Source organism: Protopterus annectens, chromosome 15.part0 (genome assembly GCF_019279795.1).
Source record: "Protopterus annectens isolate FY-2018-M chromosome 15.part0, PAN1.0, whole genome shotgun sequence".
NCBI classification, from domain to species: domain Eukaryota; kingdom Metazoa; phylum Chordata; order Ceratodontiformes; family Protopteridae; genus Protopterus; species Protopterus annectens.
The window spans coordinates 391,472,342-391,492,991 of NC_056749.1; the positions used below are offsets into that span (position 1 = coordinate 391,472,342).

General features: G+C 39.4%; 1 protein-coding gene across 1 annotated transcript in view; it reads right to left on the reverse strand.

Moving 5' to 3' along the window:
- APOOL (apolipoprotein O like) overlaps positions 1 to 20,650 on the reverse strand; it is a 511,508-nt gene that overhangs the window by 410,455 nt on the left and 80,403 nt on the right. Inside the window, exon 2 of the mRNA XM_044057272.1 lies at positions 20,147 to 20,248. Within this exon, the coding sequence (XP_043913207.1) occupies positions 20,147 to 20,248 (102 nt within the window). The remainder of the gene's footprint in view (positions 1 to 20,146; positions 20,249 to 20,650) is intronic.

Below are 20,650 nucleotides of genomic sequence, written 5' to 3' on the forward strand. Positions count from 1 at the left end.
TTACGTGTAGTTTTTCCAACATAAAATGCTGCACACTGTTTACATACAGCTAAATAAATCAAACCTTTGTTGCAACAGTTGGAAAAGGTATCACTTTTAACCGTATAACCCCTCTCTGCAATACACACTGAATCCTGATTTAAAATAAATGGACAATGGGCACAAAATCCACACTTGTAAGTGCCTATTATTTTTCTATGGGCTAACTTGTGATCCCTTTCCAGTAATTCCTTTAGGTTCCTTCCTTTCTTGTATGTAAACTTTAAAGGAGCTTTAAACAGTACTTCCAACTCAGAGTAGCAATCAAACTTACCCAACTTACCCCAATGTTGGGAAATGATATTTCTAATGTTGTGGGTATCCTGATTATAAAACATAAGATAGTTACCCCCAAAGACACCATCCCCTTGATTATCTGGATGTTTCGATGTAACATGAGTATCCATAGGGGAAATCTGCCCGTGGAGAGTATCCACCCTTTCACCCCCCCAGAATAGGGCAAAATCTATCAGTTCTTCCTACCTTCACCTCAGCCATGTCCTCTAATATCAATTCCCTAGGGTATTTTCTAGCCAGAAACATATCCCCAACTTTAGTACTTTCACATTCATAATCCACATCTTTAGAAGTCATTCTACAACTGCGAATAAATTGTCCCTTTGCAATACTTCTTTTCTGCTTAAAGGGATGAGAACTGGTGTAGTACAAATAGGATTCTTATCTGACCCTATCCTAATATTATAGTAATGCTCTCTTATTCTTTCTTTCAGCCGTCTATCAGTCTTGCCCACATAAAATGCACTTTACAAACATACCTTAGCATGCACACAGGCAAGATGGGGGGGGGGGTGGTTCTGTGCTTGAAAAGATGGATCAGGATGTGGGGGGGGGGGGGTCCTTGGGAGACCAGGATTTGAGGTACGGGAATTATATTTGCAACTGCTTTTAGAGGCCAGTAGGAACTCGGGACTTAATGAACATTTATCTATTGCCCCCTATATTGAAAATGAGAGCGGCAAAATTGTAACTTGTGTGGTCTCTGTTTTAGGACAATGTTGCAATAGGTTTTTAATATATGCTCAATTAAATTTATATGCGTCTAACCCATTCATTTTGTATTTAGGTGAATGTTACCTCATGCACTTTAGTATATAGGTTTATGTATGTAATTCATTTTGATTAAAGAATTTAATAATGCATTTATATATATATATATATATATATATATATATATATATATATATTTTTTATATATATACACTTAAGCATTTATATATTTAAATACTTTTATTCCTATGTTTATATATTTGTATATTTATGTATTGATGTACTAGAATTTATATAGGAACATGTGAGGTTGGTTTTAAACTGCTTTTACGATTTTTTTTTTTAATTGTATTTGCTTTAACTCATTAAACAACTATGTAATTAAGGGATCATGGGGTATAAAAAAGGAAGTAGCAGCTTGTGATGCATTTATTCATACATCTGAAGAAGTCTTGTTGAAACGCTGTGGGGAGTGTTGCATTTATGTTTTCAATAAACGGCTGTTCCTTCTGACTATTGCTTAGTACATGACTTTGTGGACCTCCTTTTGGTGCCTCTACCTGTTTTTGTTGGTTACCAGTATCTTCAGGCACCTTGCCTCACTGTTTTGTTTGTTTACCTTTCTAAGGTATGGTATGTGTGTTATCATTGCATTGCACAGGAACTTATGAGGTATACGTTTATACAATATGACTGTTGTATGGCTCACATTTTCAGAATCGCACAATAGCCTGGGCCACACACACAGCTCACTGAGCATGGTAATGTGCGGTGGTGTACAGAATGCTTAAAAATGTCACAAAGTATCACAATGTAGAGACATTATGGTTAAGATCTGTGCCTTAGACAAAAAAAAATAAGGTCTGCCCTGCTATTTTCCCTTCTATTGCCATTCTCAGCTTCTTCCGGTTTCTTCCATTTCTATTACAACTGTCGTATCTGTGTTCAGTTTCATCCCATGCATCTTCAGTTTTGCATTCCATTCCCATATCCTTTGCTGAAGTTCTTGCTTGGAGTCTGCCTGTAATGCCACACCATCAGCATACAGCAACTTTGTTGATCAGTTCCCTTTGACCAGCTTCCTAATGTAGTCCACCACCACTATGAACAATGGTGGCCTCACAGCTGAACCCTGATGCAAACTCACTCCCACTGGGAACCCCTCTAAAACCGAACACCATTCATTATTGAATCATTGGGTTCTTGATGTAACCAGCAATAATTCTACCAATGTTTCTGGTACTTTGAACCACCAAAAGACTGCTTTCTTGGGATCTTACAATATGCTTTTTCCAAGTATAAGAATGCCCATTTGGACTCTTTCTTCATCTCTAGCTTCTTCTCAATTATCTGTCTCACTGCAATCATCAAGTCAGTTATGCTGCATCCTGATCGGAATCTGAACTGCTCATCTTCCATCTTACTTTTCACTACTCCACATATCCATTGGTCAATCGCCCTCTCCAACACTTTCATGCAGTGTAACAGTTGTTTAATACCTTTGTACTACCCACAACTATGAATGTCCCCTTTGTTCCTGTACACTGGCACAAGTATACTTATTCTCCAGTCATCTAGGATTGAAGATGTTAGAGGTGATACAAAGGTGGCAGGATGCAACACTGTCGAACACACGAAGAAATGAGATCATCAGACCAGAAGCCAAAGCAGCTCCAGTTATACAGAAAGTCAAAGAATGGATTATGGTAGTTCAGACACATATGAAGAAACGCAGAAGATAACCTGGTGAAAAAGGCAGGAGAAAGTGACGGCATCAGGCAAAGAGATGGAAGGACTGTATGACAGAAGACCTGCAACAGTCACGCATGACTGTCGAAGAATGTAGGAGAGTGGCACTGAAGTCAAGAGACTTGGTGACAGTTGACAACACACCAATCTCATAGACAAACTAAGAAAAAGTAAGTTGATGGTGTCTCTGCTTCAAGAACAGAAGGTAATGGGCTCAAAATGAGTCACAGTTGAACTTGCACATTCAATACATATATATATAAATTTGTCTCGGGTATTACACTGATCTCGGCACAGTAAAATGATTATAATCCATCAAATTAAATACACTGATAGGATTTCAGTAAGCATTAATCTGTGTTTCACTGAAATATACATTAAGTAATTATCAGTAACGTGCAACAACATAATCCTCCTTCAGCCAAGTTAAACATTTTATATTAAATATAATCAGCCTCTATTTAAAAACAGTATTTAAGAAAGTTATTTACTCTGTTGCACATTATTAGTAAGTTATTCTTGAATTCATTAAATACATTATTCAACACATGTTGCTCACACACATTTAAAGAATCAAGAACTTAATGACTTCTGATTTGAAGACTTGCTGTACAATGAACACCAATAAGCCATTTCTCTTGGTTTAACAGTAATAAATAATACAGCAACATTAAGTAATTAATATACTACATGTATTTAATTTATTTAAAAGGAAGAACAATAAGATATCTGTACTATCAGGAAATTACATTCTGTTTTGATTTACTGGTTTTGTGATACCAATCTGCTGCTTAGTTTAAAAGAATGGAAGCCGAATGTTTTCTGTAGTTGAATGCAATGATGACTTGCAGCCAGGGCTGGCGTTACCATTTTGGGGGCCCTCAGCAAATGTCAAGTTGCCCCCACCGAATACTTCCAGTCTAAGTATCACCCTGTCACTGCCACCCCTCCTAAGCAACCTCTTGGTTCATATACTGCAAAGTTTTAGGAGTAGTACACACAGACTGACCTGTATGCAAAATGCTCTTACATTCCGATAGGCCTGTGTACCACACTATGTTGACCCATCACACAAAATGACATTCACAGTTACTGGCATTTAGTTGAAAGAATGATACAACTCTATGTACAGGGCTGGACTTAGTCAAGTGCGTAGGGTGCCATTTTGCCTACAGTTTCTTGCCCCCCCCACCCCCAACATCCTCCAGTGCTTCCCTTGGTTTTTCCCTATTTCGAGCTTCCTACTCCACTCAACATTTTTCTTCCTTTTCTCATATTTTGCCTTGCTCTTCAACTTATTCAAGAAGCCTGATTTTAAAAAGTTTTTTTTTTTCTTTTTACACAACCTTTTCATCCAGTGATGACTTCAACAGGAATGATTCTTAAGGAAACAAATTCAGTGTAGCTGTTCAAATTTATTTTTCCTTGCTTCCTTTCAACACACCTTTCCTGACCTGAACAGAGCAGTAATAGCATCTTACAAAATAACTCACTTAAGTTGGGATCACCAGAAGCCACAGATGCTTTAGGATGCATTTTAGATTATTTCCCAACCCTTTAATCCAGTGGTAGCCTGAGCAGAAAATCATGAGTAAGAACTTCAGTCTTTTTTTTTTTTTTTCTTTAAAGGAAGACTTAAATTGTGCCCACAGCTTAATGTTCATAGCTGGCAAAACAGTCTCATAATAAATTAAACAATTGTGTTGTTGTGAGGAATCACACAAGGGACACTGCCTGCCCCCCCCCCCCCCCCAAAAAAAAAATAAAAGAAAATACAGTCAATGGCCATGCATGTATCTGGTGCAAAATGTCACAGTCATGTATTTTAAGTGACTGCTCTCATACATATACATAGCATGCTTAATCGCTTCTCATCCATGCCTCACCAAAGGCAGCCATCTATATGCATGCCTGATGTGTGACTTTGAGGAAAGTGGAAAAAAAAAAGTAAAGATTACACTAATGTATCTGATTTGCTACTATCATACATTACACTGCTCCTACACAAGCTATAACAACATTCATAGGTAGGTACTAGGCTATCGGCCCTAGGGCCCATACAAGCCTAGCCAAAAAATGTACCCTGGCTTTCGCCACCCAAGAATATTATTTTCCTGTGCCCCTGTCGAGCAGAGCCACTGAAGTGATCCCCGGGGTGAATTTCCCATTTCCCATCCAATCATCAAGATTTTTCTTGAAGAGTGCTAATGAGGAGCTCTGTTTGACATAGATAGGTAGTCTGTTCCAGAGTATGGGAAGTCTCTGGGACAGGAATCTATTCCTCCAGCATGTTCTGTTTATTGTGGTGACAAGGTTTAGATCCCTAGAGCGTGTAGCTAGGAGGGATTGGGATTTCTTTAAATGGAGCATGTCCAACAGCTCTGGGTTTGACATAGCTTTGTATGTTAGGCAGAGATCACCCCTGAGTAGGCGATATGCGATGGAGTAAAGCTGTAGTTTTTTTAAGACTGTCTGCGTAGGGCATCTGCCTGAGGACAGTAATCCTTTTTGTGAGGTATTTCTGTGGTCTTTCCAGTTGTTGTAGATGTCTTGTGAGGTACATACCAAAAGGGGCATTGTACTCTATAATGTGTCTAATGAGTGATGAGTTGAGGGGAACAGTGACCTCTTTTTTTCTGGATGAGAATCCTTTTGTGATGAGATGAGCCACGTAGAAGGATTTCCTGACCACTGTGGCAATGTGATTATCAAAGGAGAGACTACTGTCCACCTGTGTCCCAAAGTTCATCACATTTTCGGCATTAAGTAGACTACCAGCTATGTGGTAGTTCATGGGTACAGAGTTTTTACCAAAGGGGATGACAATACACTTTTTGGCATTGAGCTTCAGGCCATGGCTTTGACACCAGGTATCTGTCTCAGTGAGGCCCTTTTGTAGTTTGTCCACATCGTTAGGAGTTTCGATTATGGCTCCTAGTTTGCAGTCATCTGCAAACTTTGTTAGCCTGCACATCAGAGAAGTAGATACCAAACAGGAGAGGACCCAGGATTGAACCCTGTGGTACTCCACTTGTCACTGGTCTGATGTCGGACTTGGAATCCGCTACTTTCACAGTGTGGGTTCTGTCCGTGAGCCAGTTGGCAACCCATCTTGTGACATAGGGATTTATACCTAGTTTAGTGAGCTTATCTATAATTCCAGAGTGGGGGATGGTGTCGAAAGCCTTGGCGAGATCTAGATAAGCTGTGTGAACCATTTTACCCTCATCTATGGCTTTGGTGACTGCTTCAAAGAATTCAATCAGGTTTAGGAGACATGATCTGCCTTTTACAAATCCAAACTGGGTAGAGTACAGAGTTTGGAGATTACCAATGTCTTTGTTTATGAGTTCCACGATGATGCGTTCGATGGCCTTGCAGACCAGGCTCGTCAGGCTAATGGGGCGGTAGTTCCCGGGGTCTGTCGTGGATCCCCCTTTGTGGAGTGGGATAACCGTTGTGGTGCACCATTCAGTGGGTACAAAGCCTGAGGTGAGGCTATGATTGAACATAGTACTTAGGTAGGGTGCCAGTTCATTCTGTAGTTCATGTAGAACGCAGCCTGGGATATTGTCAAGTCCCATGGATGCTGTGTTCTTGGCTTTGGAGAGTGTGTTTTTTACCTGTGCAGCCGTGATTATAGGAACTCTGCATTCTTCCGGTATAGGAATTGGCCCTCTAGGGGGTGAGAGGGGAGTAAAGTTAGCACTGAACTTATCTGCTAGGATGTTGGCAATATCAGTTGGTTCTTTATATTTAGTGCCATTGTGCAGTAACTCAGAGCAGATCTGAGTGTTCCCATTTAGATTCTCGACATAGCTATAGAATGCTTTGTGGTTGTCTTTAGAGTCAGTGGCAATTTTGTTTTCGTAACTAGCTTTGGAGGATTTTATGAGGGATCTCTGCTTCTTACTGAGGTTGATCAGGGAGTTCCTCCAGTCATGGGATTTTACTCTTTTTTGCAACAGTTTCTTTCTTCTGTTGTAGAGTTTGTTTATGGCACAGGACCACCAGATTGGCTTCCTTTTTTTGGAGGATAACATCTTGGTTCTATTAGGGATAGCATGATCCATGCACTTGTGTAAGTGCTTATAAAGTGCATCTGTGTAGGATTTGGCAGTCATACCTCTATTGTCCGTCTGCATGGGTGTCGTGAAGTTTGCCACTTCTGTCTTAAGAAGTGTGAAGTTGGCTTTGGAGAAGTTTTTTACTATGGTTTCCCTAATTGGGGGTGGGGGTGGGTATGTATGTCTAGGCTGATTAGCTTGTGGTCGGATCTGACCAACGAAGAATTGACCTCTGGTGTGGAACACCGATTTCCCATGTTGGTAATGACCAGGTCTAGGATATTGCTGCCCCTGGTGGGGGTGTGAATAAGTTGATCCAAGGCGTTGGAATTTATGAATTCTAGAAAACGTTGAGCAAAAGAGTTGGTGCATGAGTAGTTTTCCCAGTTAATGGTGGGGTAGTTGAAATCGCCCATTATTAGGGTGTTGGGTTGTACCCTAATACTTTCCAGTGTATCAAGAAATGAGGAGTGGGAATCCTGGGGCATGGTGGGGGGTCTGTAGCAAGCTACAATTTGGATTGCGGTCTTGCCCAGAGTTAGTTGCACTTGGATAATCTCGGATGCATTATGCTGTGCAACTAGCCTGGATGTGTGGATATCCTTAATGAATATGGACACGCCTCCGCCTTTAGTGCTTTGTCCTGGGTTAGGTGGCCGAAAGGTGTGGTATGAATTGTAGCCAGGTAATGCAGGGGTGCTCTCTGGAGCTTTGAACCAGGTCTCTGTCACTGCACAGATGTCAATGTTCTCCATTTTAAGGAGCGTCTCGAGTGAGTGCATTTTGAGGTTTAGACTTCTAGCATTGAGTAGCATTACCCTCAGATTTTGCTTGCTTGTACCTGTTACGGTGGTGAATTTGTCATTTGAACCTTGCCTAAAAAAAGGCACTATAGGGGTGGCAAGAGCCTTAGCCAGTATCCGGAATCCTAAGGACCACAGGTGCAGGCCATCTCTGGCAAAGCATCGTGGTCTGTCGATCATGTCGTCCCAGTCAGACAAATACTGGATCCCCTTAGAATGACACCAGAAGCTTAGCCAATTGTTGAAGTCAATCATTTTGTCCTTGCACTGTGGTATCATTCTGGGTGATGGCAGGATGCTACTCAAGGTTAGGGTCATACCTGCCTGGGATACAAGATCGGAGAGCTCCTCCATGTCTCTTTTCATGTAGTCCAGGGAGGTACGTCTCAGGTCATTAACACCAACATGGACAATGACAGTGTCATATTTGTACTTATTGTGGAGTGACCTGAGTGCATGCGTTATGTGGTGGATCCTGGCACCTGACAGGCAGCTGACAGTAACTTTCTCCTTGTTTAGTCTAGTGAGTGGAACATCAGTGTGCCTGACTATAGAGTCACCTATGACTAGAGTGTTGGGTACGTTGTTATGCCTTATGGGCTGTGGTTGAGTGGCACACTGAGTTTTTGGGCTATGTGTCATTTGGGTTGTGTTGGGAGGTGGAGTTTGCTTACGTTTATGCTTTGGATGTCCCTGATGCTTGGGCAGGTTTTTATTGAGAGCCTCCGCGAATGTAGGTGCATGTTTTGTGATTCTATGTGTGTGTTTTGGTGGTGCTTTGTATACCTCTGAGGTCTGTGAAAAAAGTTAAACAATGATCACACTGTCCCCAGCAAAAACACAAGTTAATAATGACCTCCCTATGTATACCAATGATGTTTGACTGTGATCAAAATTAAAGTTATGACCACACAATCCACAGCCCCTCCTCTCACACAACCTGTAGTAACCTTAGATAGACACACACACACACACACACACACACACACACACACACACAAAATCTCTGCAGGGCTGGTATTAGAATGGGTGCAGTTGAGAGTAAAGTCTATCACTAAGTCCTTATCAAAACCCGTTCATACTGTCCAGGGTGTGGAGGCCAACCGACTCCTAGAAGATCCATGTGTGTGAATGTTCTGGAATGTTCTGCAAAATATTGTGTGTCTTATTTTTGAAATGTAATTACTTGTCAACTACATTTTTTCTGCTACCCATAAGGGATGGTAGGGTTGGCATAAAGGTTAAGGTCTTTACCGAACAGGTATAAAGTACAGGGTTTGATTCTGATCTCTGGTTATTGGCTAAACTTGGAAAAGTCTGGAGACTGACAGCCTAGTATTTACCTATGAACCCGTAAGAGTAATGTACGTGTCCCAGCATTACTGTGCGCACAGATAAAAAAGAAAATCAGTGATTGTTTTAAACATACACACACACACACACACACACACATAGCACTTTCACCTTCAAGGAAAATGGAAGAATTCCATTTTGCCTACTTCACGTTTCTGAGGTGCTAGGGTTAACCAGAGAACATGGATAGACACTCATACAGACAAGGGAGGGCATGTAGACTCCACACAGCCAAAAACTCAACCAGAGTAAAGCACTATGAGACGGCAGTAGTACTCTCTGCTCCATAGTGGCAATTAATAGTTGCTCTCACACATCCTCTTCCTGCCAAACCACCAAAGGTAGCCATCTATCATGTGTAAAGCCTATTTTATAATGGTAAGTTTAAGAAAATATGGCCAGCTTGTTACTTTTAAATATACTATAACCGCCCCAACACACACAAGCATAATGGCGGTGCTGATCATCTCTATGTTAGAAAGTGAAATACATTACAGCCAGCCTATTACTCCTACACTGCAACACACACATATATGCAAGTCAAAACAATACTAGTTTTGCACTTATTTTAGCGAATAGCAATACATTGAACAGCACTGGTACTGCCATATCAGATCAGTGACTGTTGTTCAGCAGTTATCAAAAAGGCCTAAGTCACTTTTATTTATCTTATTGAAGAGTAAAACATACCCGTCACTGTCACTGATTTCTCAGACATTTGCTGATTTTGCCTCATATGTTTGCTGACCTTTGTAAAAAAAAAAAGTTAGATTTTTTGGCAAATCATTTAGGATTACAGACAGGGTAACCATCTGAAATGTTAAGACCGTTTAGAAAGAGTCCTGAAGAGATTAAATGGCCAAAAAAAGCAGACTCACATATACTAAGACTGAAATGATCATTTCCAGGAATATTCTTTTTTCTATGAGGTACACTGATCTTTGAGTTGGCATATATAAGTTTATATAACTTTGGGAGTGTGGGGGTGCAGGGGGGGAGGGCTTGCTCACTGTAAAAAATGAAATTGAAAGGAGAACAGTGATGTTTGACAGTCACTCTTCTCCTGGATTTTTGGTCTTTTTTTAGGCATGTCAGCACCAGGCATTTTGAGTGCCAACATTTCAATAGGGAGCCTAACAGACAGACAATAAACCCAGATATCAGAGTTTCTTACTTCTTATTGCACAAAAAATGCATGTTGATTCAAAACGTGCTTTTCTGTTAACTTTTTACTATTATTTTTAGCTTTGCTCAGAATTCTTGAGCCATAAAAGTTACAGAGTTATAGTATCTACTGTTCTGCCTGCATTTATAAACCCCGCTGAAGAGAACATAATCAGTGAAGGTCAGAAGCCTCAGCTTTTCTTAAAATCCAAGGTAAGCACGGATCAGTCACTCTGAGTTGCTGAACTCTAGTGTTTACCTTGCTCATGTTGATTCACTGATTATCAGCTTTATCCTAACAGGATGATATATCACAACCCCGTTTCAGTTAAAGAGCATAATCAAAAAATGAATACATTTTTTTCCTCCTAATTTTTCCCCAACCAGCATCAGCTTTGGTGGAACAACCACACAGTCAAAGATGATTAAAAGCCCCCCCCCCCCCCCCCACCTTGCAGCCACGGGCACTGCAGGTACCTACAGCTGGCTATGATGCTAGTTTTAGTGGAGATAATGTCCACCAGCATGATTTAATTAAGCCAAAGGCACTATATGTCATTTAATGAAATTGTGAAGCCTGTTATTTGACAAAGCACTGTTACTATAACCAGATACATTGCCTTTAAAGTTAAAAGCTAAGTTAGTGTTATTATCCACCTGGTTTATTAATTACACAAGGTTGCTGTACTAGCTTTTATTAGTTTGAGTGACATGTTACAAAATATCAAAATAAAATAAACTTGCTGTGGTAGGGGGCCCCCAGTAACCTCACTGTTCAATGGTGCCTAAAGCCAGCTATGTTTGCAGCACATCCTCATACGGCTTTAACTTCTATCATTCTAATTAGCAGATCGAATAGCAAAACACATAACCCCCCCCACACACACACACACACACAATAAAACATTAAAAAGAAAAAAAAAGGAAACTAAAAAAAAAAGCTAGCATAAAAGGCATGGCAGATTAATAACAACAGGGTTGCACTTTCTAGTGGGAACATTACTAGATGAACAATTTTAAATTACCAGTGTTGAATGCAAGAATGAAGATGTAAATGGGTTATTTTACAACAGATAAAGGACTAATTACTATTTCATGTCACTGATGCAAAACAAACAAATGTAGTTGTCGCTCATCTAGTCAGGATGCAACAGACGAGTCTTTGTGGGTTCTGTTCAAGCAGCCTTATTATGTACAAACACATCACGATTAAAGCTTATTACCTTCAGCTTGGGTAACTTGTACACAAACTAGCTACATTCATTCTTACATGCTCGCTCTCTGGGCTGCACTTTCAAAATGGCACTGGGAATAGCATGTGCCTGCTATTTTTATATGCACGTTCAGTCCTTGATATGCTTCTTAAAGACACAGCACACACACACACACACACACACACTTCTACATCTTCTCTCTTTGAGAAATCGACCATGCGATGCTGAGAATATCAGCTGACATGCAAACAATACAAGTAGTTCTGTCTCATGAAATTATACAGAACTAGGTACATATATACAGTTATGTCCAGGTCGCTATGTATTTCACACTAGATCTGGAAGTATGACCAAAATCATGTGACATAAAACTGAGAATTAGATTTGGCAACTGGTACTACTTTTGCTGAATGTTCAACCTTAGGTATATCGGGAACATCATCAGGAATGGAAGTAGAAGGTAAGACATGTTTTGCAATAGGAGCATTGTATGAATTGCTCTGAGATTTAGAGTCTGTAGCACAGGAAAAATGCTGCAATAATGATTCTGGTACAGGAAGAAGATGTCCGCGATTTCTCCTGTACTCCACACCCTCAGATTCTACGAAGTAGGATTTCAGCTTGGTACATATACCAGACACTTGACCAAATCAGGTTGAAACTTTTCGCCATTTGTATCCTCACGGTCTCTCCTCCTTTCAATGGACGAAGAAATCTGCTCAATTTATCCTAACTGGACTTCTGGAAAGAACGCTTCCTGAATAATTGGGCTCTGATAGTTATGTTTTTAGTTTTAGGCCTCAATAAACTGGAAATAATAGGCAGTGCTGTTCTGTTTTGCCTGGACAGAAGTCTCTGAGCAGGCGAGCCAAGTATATCGTCATGGGGTATGTTTCTGAGATTAAGTAAATTTAAAAAGACATCGGTATTACCACACTTTGACCTTTCAGTTAACTGCTTTGCACTCTGCACTGCATGTTCAGCTAGGCCATTTAACTGTGGATATTCTGGACTACTAGTAACATGTACAAAGTCCCAGTCTCTTGCAAATTTCTGAAACAACTGCTAGTAAATTGAGGACCACTGTCAGAAATAACCGTGGGGACTACCATGGACTGAGAAATAATGTTTCAGTTTGGTAATAACAATAGTGGATGTTAGATTAGATAGTAAATCAACCTCAAACCAGTTCAAATAAGAGTCTACCAATACTAAGTAATATTGATTTTTCCATTCAAATATGTCAGTCATGACTGTTGACCAAGGTGGTTCAGGAACTTGACTTAGATGAAGTGGTTCTCTTTGCAAATGCGGTTTAGTACTATTGCACACTAAACAAGAAGAAAGTACTTATTAATGTCTTTCACTAGTAAAGGCCAAAATACTAGTTCTCGCGCCCTTCTTTTGGTAGATTCGGAACCTGGATGACCACAATGCAAAATATGGATATTTTCATGTTGTAAGGAAACAAGAATAACAATTTTAGGACCTTTGAAAATAATGCCATCTTCCATCAACATCTCCCATCTCTGTAAGGAAAATAGGGTTGCACTTCAGGTGGTACACTGGATTGCTTTGACGGCTATCCAACATTAATGTAGTGGTTGAGCTTTTGCAAAATTGGATCAGTCTTTGTGTGCGCTCTCAGCTCATCAAGTCTCGTGGTAGAAAAATTACGCACTGCCATTACGTCAAACTCAAAATTCTCTGCGTCAAGCTGTTCCGTTGCATTCTGGGCAATTTAGATAAGGTATCAGCCAGATAAAAAAGTTTGACTTTTGTATAGACCATTTTGAAGTTGTAGTTTTGCAATTTGAACATCATTCTTTGTAATCTCACTGGAGCTGAATGCATAGGCTTCTTTAGAATAGTAACTAGAGGTTGGTGATCAGTTTCAATCTGAATAGCTTGACCATAAATATAATCAAGCAACTTGTAACATGAAAATACTATTGCCAAAAGTTCTTTCTCATTTTGAGCATACTGCATCTTAGTTTGGGTAAGTGTCCTAGATGCATAGGCTACTAGTCTGCCTTCTTGAAGAAGAATAACTGTGCCAAGACCAAATTTTTAAGCATGACAGGAAAGAGTGACTGGTTTCTTGACATCCTAGTATCTTAATGTAGGTGGGATGGTAATTTTCTGCTTAAGGTTTTCAAATGCCTTCTGGTGCTGTTCCAACCAAGACAATGTAACATTTGAGCGGTCTATCTTAAAGGTGCTATCAAATTCACTGAAGTCTGGTATAAACTTGCCTAGATAGTTGACCATGCCAAGGAAAAGCTGTAGAGCTTGAATATTATCTGTTGCTGACATCTCAAGAATGGCTGCTTGCTTAGATAGGTCTTGTCTTAATCCAGTGGTGGCAAATAAATGACCTACATATGTAACTTCTGTTAGAGGATTGAGCTTTAAGTTCACTTCACATGATCTGTCTAGAACTCTCTTAAGGTTTCCGTCATGCTCTGCTTCAACATTGCCTCCAACCAATAAATCATCTACTATTAAGGCACAAGGATAACCAGAAAAAATTTGCTCCATTGCACGCTGGAAGACTTCACTTGTAGAACTTATTCCAAATGGCATCCTCAGGAATCTATATCTGCCAAACAGGGTACTGAAGCGGTCAGTAATGAAGATTTCCAATCAAGCATCCCTTGCCAAAATGAACTTTTTCCGTACAAGACAGAAAAAACAGTGGCATTCAGTATTAGGGCTGGGACCTCTTCGATTGCACACATTGGATGATGTGGTCTTGTTAACGCTTTGTTCAAATCTCTTGGGTTGATACATATTCTGATTTCGTCTTGAGCCGTTTTTTGGGCTGCTACCACAGACGACATCCATTCAGTTGGTTCTGTAACTGGACAAATTACACCTTGCTGCACCATTTTATCCAACTGAGCTTTAACTTTATCCTGCTTAGCTATCGGAATTTCTCTTGCTGGTCTGACTACTGGACTGACCTCTGGGTCTAACTTCATGGAATACACAACTGGAAGTTTGCCCAACTTGTCATTGGAAACATCAACATACTCTGAGAAAATGGCTTCAGAAAAATTGGAACTAGGATATGTGCTTATATGATGAACTTCTTTAGTAAAAGAAAGCAGAATCATTCTCATACTGTCTCTGAGACCCAATAATGATTGCACAGGTCTTTGGACTACATAGACAGACAAGCTGTTAACAGCTCCAAGCTAAATAACATGAAAGCACTACTGAGCCTTCGGTCTGAATTTCTTCACCACCATAACAACAAGTTTTGCACTACTAGCCACATTGAGTTGTTCACCAGTTCTCACCATAGCAAACGTGTCTGTTGACATTACATTACACTTTGAGCCAGTGTCTACTTTAAGCTCGGTGAATTTATCACTGATTTGGACAGTACAAAACATTTTGTTCTTTGCCAACAAATTCAGAACAATTAACTAAATAAAAAAATTGATGGCACGGGAATTATATGTTAGAATTAGAGAACACTTGTACAGTACTAAAAAGAAAGATGGTAAAAATGCCCTTTACAAGCATAGTCAGTCATGTCACAGTTATAAGAAATTTTTCTTTTCAGTCCTTGAACAATGACTTGTTGACCTAAGAGGTGGGGATTATAAGGCTCCCTATTACGCTGTCGCAGACGCATGTTGTTGAATATGTTCTTTGTCGAACTGAAAACTGGGAAAGAATTTGCTTGGCCACTTTCGCTACTTTGCCGTTTTCGGCACTGTAATGCGATCTCAAAGTTGTTATATTTAAGTGGGGGGGGGGTGTAGGGGGCACAGCCCACCACATTATGTAATGTTCTACAGTTTTTTTTTTCCTTTCCGAACAGCGATTTTTTTCCCTTAGAAAAAAATCGCTGTTCTGAGGTGTCGACGTTGTAACCTTTTGCTTACATGGGGTTGATTATGTGTCGTTTGCTCTTCTGAGCATACAATATAATATAGACCAGATTATAAGACATATGTAGAGCAGAGAGAAACTTTGTGGCAAATAAGATTGGATTCTGACAAGACACCAGGACTTAATGATGTAGTGAACATCAAATGTTTTTTAAAAAATCGTAGAGTGCATTTACTTAAATAAAGCATTTATTAAGTACTACAAGAATATCTCATGTATGCACTTCTTTAGTTTATACAAAACAACTTCTATATATTTTTATATACATTTTTTATTTAGTTAATTGTTCTAATTGAAGTTGGATTTTAATTGGTTGATGATGTGTATTTAAAGGGTGGGCTATTAAAGTGTTGCATTCTGATGAAGTCTTTTACACGAAAGCAGAAAATAAAGTTTTACTACGCTAAACAGATTACTTGTTTTACCCTTGTTTCACTCTGGTTCCAGTTTTGTGTCATTACTTGTGCTTACTGGGTGGAAGCTGGCTTACGGACTCAATATTTCTTAGCAGTACTATTAATACCACACACAAGCCTGTCCTTTATTAACTCATCTTTTAAGTCACCAAACCGACACATTTTAGCTTTATTTCTCAGGTCAGTAATATAAGCTGCAGAAGTTTCCCCGGTTTCTCATCTCTGTTATAAAACAAATGCCTCTGTAATGTAATATTTGTCTGGGGGTTGCACATTTCCCTGAATTTGCGCTTCAAACACTCAAGGTCTTCCCTTGGTTCTGCCTGTACAACAATATGATGATTTTTACCTTCTCCCTCATAAAGCAGTTTCTAAATAGCTCACTCTGATGAAACTCAAATTGTTGTATTTTGGATGGCGCAGTGGTGCAGCGGTAGCATTGTCACCTCACAGCAAGAGGTTCTCCAGTTCGATTCACGGCTGGGGTGCCTTCTGTGCGGAGTCTGCATGTCCTCCCTGCATTCGCGTGGGTTTTCTCCGAGTGTTCCGGTTTCCTCCCACATTACAAAGACATGCATCTGCAGCAATTCTCCCAGGGCCTTCACTGAAAATTGGCTTTGTTTCAAGCCGGACTTTCCCAGTTGACAAATGTTAAATAAATAAAATAAATATACTGCTGGTGCAAACACAAATTAAGGCTCTCTTTCAATGGCCTCTAACCTAGCTAGGTTTAGCAAAATGAATGTCCTGGTTTGTGCATCTTCATCAGAATAAGCTGCTTGTATAGAAATATCATACTCTTGCTCAAATATTCTCCAATTTTCTGATCAAATACAAGTGGTGAGGGCTTTCGAAATCCATCTACCATATTAACACATGACAGTGAAGGGTTTTGCAAATATGCACGAACACACACACACACATGCCAGAAATTTATGCAAGTACTGTAACTTTGCCCAATAGCACAACAAGCTTCTGAATAACTGAACTTTGCAAAATAAGTCTCTAGGGCACTGTGATACTCTCGAAATTGCTTTAATGCAAAAGTAATTTATCATTTTAAGAAACATTTCAAATAACTGCACTGTGCGAATGAACTGGGCAGAAGAAGCTCAGAGTAAGAAACATTTCGAAGTAACTGCACTTTGTGAATAAACAGTACACGTCACACTGAAACTTCCCCAAAATGGCAGTAACTTGCTAAAATATTCTTTACAGTGCAAGAAACACTCTGTAAGAGCAGCACTTTGTGACTAGACACACCCAGCACAAGAACTTTTTCAAAATGGATGTACTTTGTACTTCACAAAATAGCTGCACTTTGCACACAAACTCTTTGGAATACATGCACAGTAATAAGCACACACTGTAAGCACTTACACACTTTGAGATACTTCAAATAACCGTAGTTATGCTCTTGATACAATACGAAGTCATAGTTATGCCAAAACACAGCACTTTGCCAAAAAAAACATGCAGTTGCCTTGCTCTATTTATGCTTAATGTGCCCTTTTTGCCTTATTATATTAGTTTTGCTCATTTAATCTCTTTTGATGCTCATTGGACGTTTCTTGTGCTTGTTTTACTCTAAAATGCCTGTTTTGCTTTAAACATACTCGTTTTGCTTTTCTGATAATCATTTTTATCAGATATCTTAATCTTAAACATTTCATTTAATTAATAAACCTTTTGTGGCTGTCATTTATTTAATAATGGGGTTTGTACCCTTTTAATGCTCCATTTTATCTTTTTTTTTTTTTACAAAATAAATTGTTCGTGCAAGTTCTCATTATTTTTGGTTCTTTTCTGGCTCTTCTTCTTCATTTCTCTTAGGTTTACCTTAACTGTTATCTCTGCACCTCGTGGCTCTGGATATCTGTCTCTGGAATCCCGGTTCTGACACCATGTTGCTCATCTAGTCAGGATGTAACAGACTAGCCTTTGTGGGTTCTGTTCAAGCAGCTTTATTATGTACAAATACGTCAAGATTAAAGCTTATTGACTTCAGCTTAGGTAACATATATACAAACTAGCAACATTCATTCTTACATGCTCACTCTCTGGCTGCACTTTCAAAATGGCACCGGGAATAGCACATGCCTACTATTTATATATGCACGTTCAGTCCTTGATACGCTTCTTAAAGGCACAGCACACAATGTTCTACAGTAGTCACTGCAAACACTTGCATTTTGATTTTGAGTGCAAGCAGTAAATTACAAAATAATGTCTCCAGTACAGTGACCATCGACACCAGTTATATCGCATTTATTGACTGGCAACTGCAGCAATTAAAGGATAATATTTACTAACACCATGTATTCATACAGCTCATCTCCTTTTGTTTAAAAATTCCAAACCAAGCCAACAATAAAGGGGGCAATGGCACAATTCAAGAGTACCTTTTACAATTACTCTGTTTCACCTTTGTGTGCGTCTGTGTGCCTGCTAGTTAAAGTGTAATGGATAGCAAGATTTGCAGCTGTGCGCTGAGAAGTGCTGACAAGGTGATGGGTAGCAGGTAGTGACACATATTTGTCCACATTAACCATGTCTCAATTTTTGGTGTGTGAGTGTGTGTGTGTTAACAAGAACTATGGAGCAAATCTGTAAAGTCACCTGCTTGTTTCCCTGCTGAGAGGGACACTTGTAAGCGCAGTGGACCGACTCCAATAGGCAGGGATGGTGGTCCTGAGCTGACATACATCAATCATTTTCCTTTTCCAAAGCCATTACAGCAATATTTTGCAGAGAGGTTGGAAAAGCCTCAAAGTTGACTTGTATGTTGTGTGGGTGTGGATGGCTGTGTGTAAAATTGTGTTCAGTGTAATCCCTAGTGATTTCATCATTGCTTGATTGAGACATACACTGCCCCGTGTTTGTCAGTACATCATTTGTGTGCCCTGTTTGGAGTACGGAATCACTGCTACAGCTGCTGGTACTGTTTTAATACAAGTATCTGATTTGGAAGCTTTCTTCAGGAGTCTGTTGCTGAGAGGATGAGAGACATGCTACAAGTATACAACTATGAAAAACTACATAAAGCAATATTAACAGAAATTACTGGGTCACATCAGAGTCTTGGGGTTGTTAAGAAGAAAGAGAAATTATGTACTCACCATACCGTTCCATCAGTGTTGTCCATTTTCATTCTTCCTCAACTACTGGGTTCAGATCTGAAATGTCGGATCCAACTTGGTTCTTGCTAAAGCTCGCAGCAACCAAATCTCACGAACTTCTCCTTTACCCACAATGTACTTCCCCCAAATACCTCAGACCTTGTTTGCTGCTTAGTAGAGAGTAAAAGATGAAACAGGTTAATGAATAAGCCATATCTAGAAGTCATATGTTAAAAAAAAAAAAAAAAAAAAAAAAAAAGTATACAGGGATCCTGTAAACACTTGTTCCTCCAAAAGTCTTAGGATGGGGGTTGGTAGTAGACGAGATGAGAAGAATGAAAATGGGCAACACAGATGGAACATTATGGTGAGTACATAATTATTTTATCTGATGTTGTCAATTTTCATTACATCTTCAACTACTGGGACAGAGTCCTCAGCTACCTGTTTCCAGGGTAGACTCAGGGAAGGATATTCCTGAACACCATAGAACCAAATGATGCCCTACCTCTGGGGACCAGATCCAACTTGTAATGAATGACAAAAGTATGGGGAGTATCCTAAGTTGTTGCTGCATATATACCATCCATGGACATTCTTGACTGAAAAACTATGGAAGTTGCCATGGATCTAGTGGAGTGTGCTTTCAAGGAATGTGGGAGAGTAATGCCAGGTTTACTATACTATATGTTCTGCCACAACTATGAAGTAAACTACAAGGCTACAACTCAGCAGAGTTTAAGATGCAAACAGATAGATTTACAAGTAATAGAAGTGCAGAATAATGCAGAAACACAATCCTCCCACAACTGCTAATTAAAATGCAAGACTACGGTCCCAGAACAAGCTAAAAAATGCAAATGTACAAAGTAGCATTACCACACAGATCAATATAAATGTAACAAACACTTAAGCAGAGCTGAAATTAAAATAATTAAATTCTCCTTCCTTTTTGAAAAAAAAGCTAGTTACTTACAGTTCCATACTTCTCCAAGTCTTGGATAATTTCAAATGACAGAACCCTGAGTATAATGATGGTTAACTAAAACAACATACTATAGATACTATAAACAATATTTTTATATTGCATTTAACCAGTTAAAGTTATATAAAAGCCTGCTACTTATTTGTTAGTGGTCATACATCAGCAGCCAAGTTAAATATGTAACATCTTATCCTTATTAAACTACTATCTTTACAGAAATTCTTGCAAATCCCCACCAGCACCACTATATCCATATACAACAGAAATAATCTCAGAAAATGTACAGACAAGTTAAAGGAAATCAGAGAAAACAACCAACTCACCTGTTGTGGTCTTAGCTGTGGACCTTTAGCATCCTCTGCTGCTGCACAGACTGTGTGTGTGCCAACAGTGAGCCCTGCAGACACTGCTGCCAATCTAGCACACTGAAAGAAGCAAAAAGACAAAGTAAATTTTAGCAGGATAATACTAGAAATAAAAAAAATGTACAAAAGACATGTAGGACAAAGGGCTGCATATTAACTCCTTATGAAAAGGGGGAAAAAACAGGCATATAAAATGTTACTGTACAAGCAGAAAACAGATCACTTTTGTTACCAGATACACTGCAACAGAAGAACAAATTCCATCATCAAGACTTCATTAAGTTCACAAGACATGCTTCACTCTGTTATAAACACTATTTTTGCTTACAGTCACTTGTACATCCTTAACTGAAATTCAACCAATCTGGGATCCCCTAGCAAGCTGAGCACTGCAGAAAAAAGCCAGGAGGGATGGGAAAGAGTGACTATTACTCTCTCACCCACTCTGGAGAAGGATGTTTG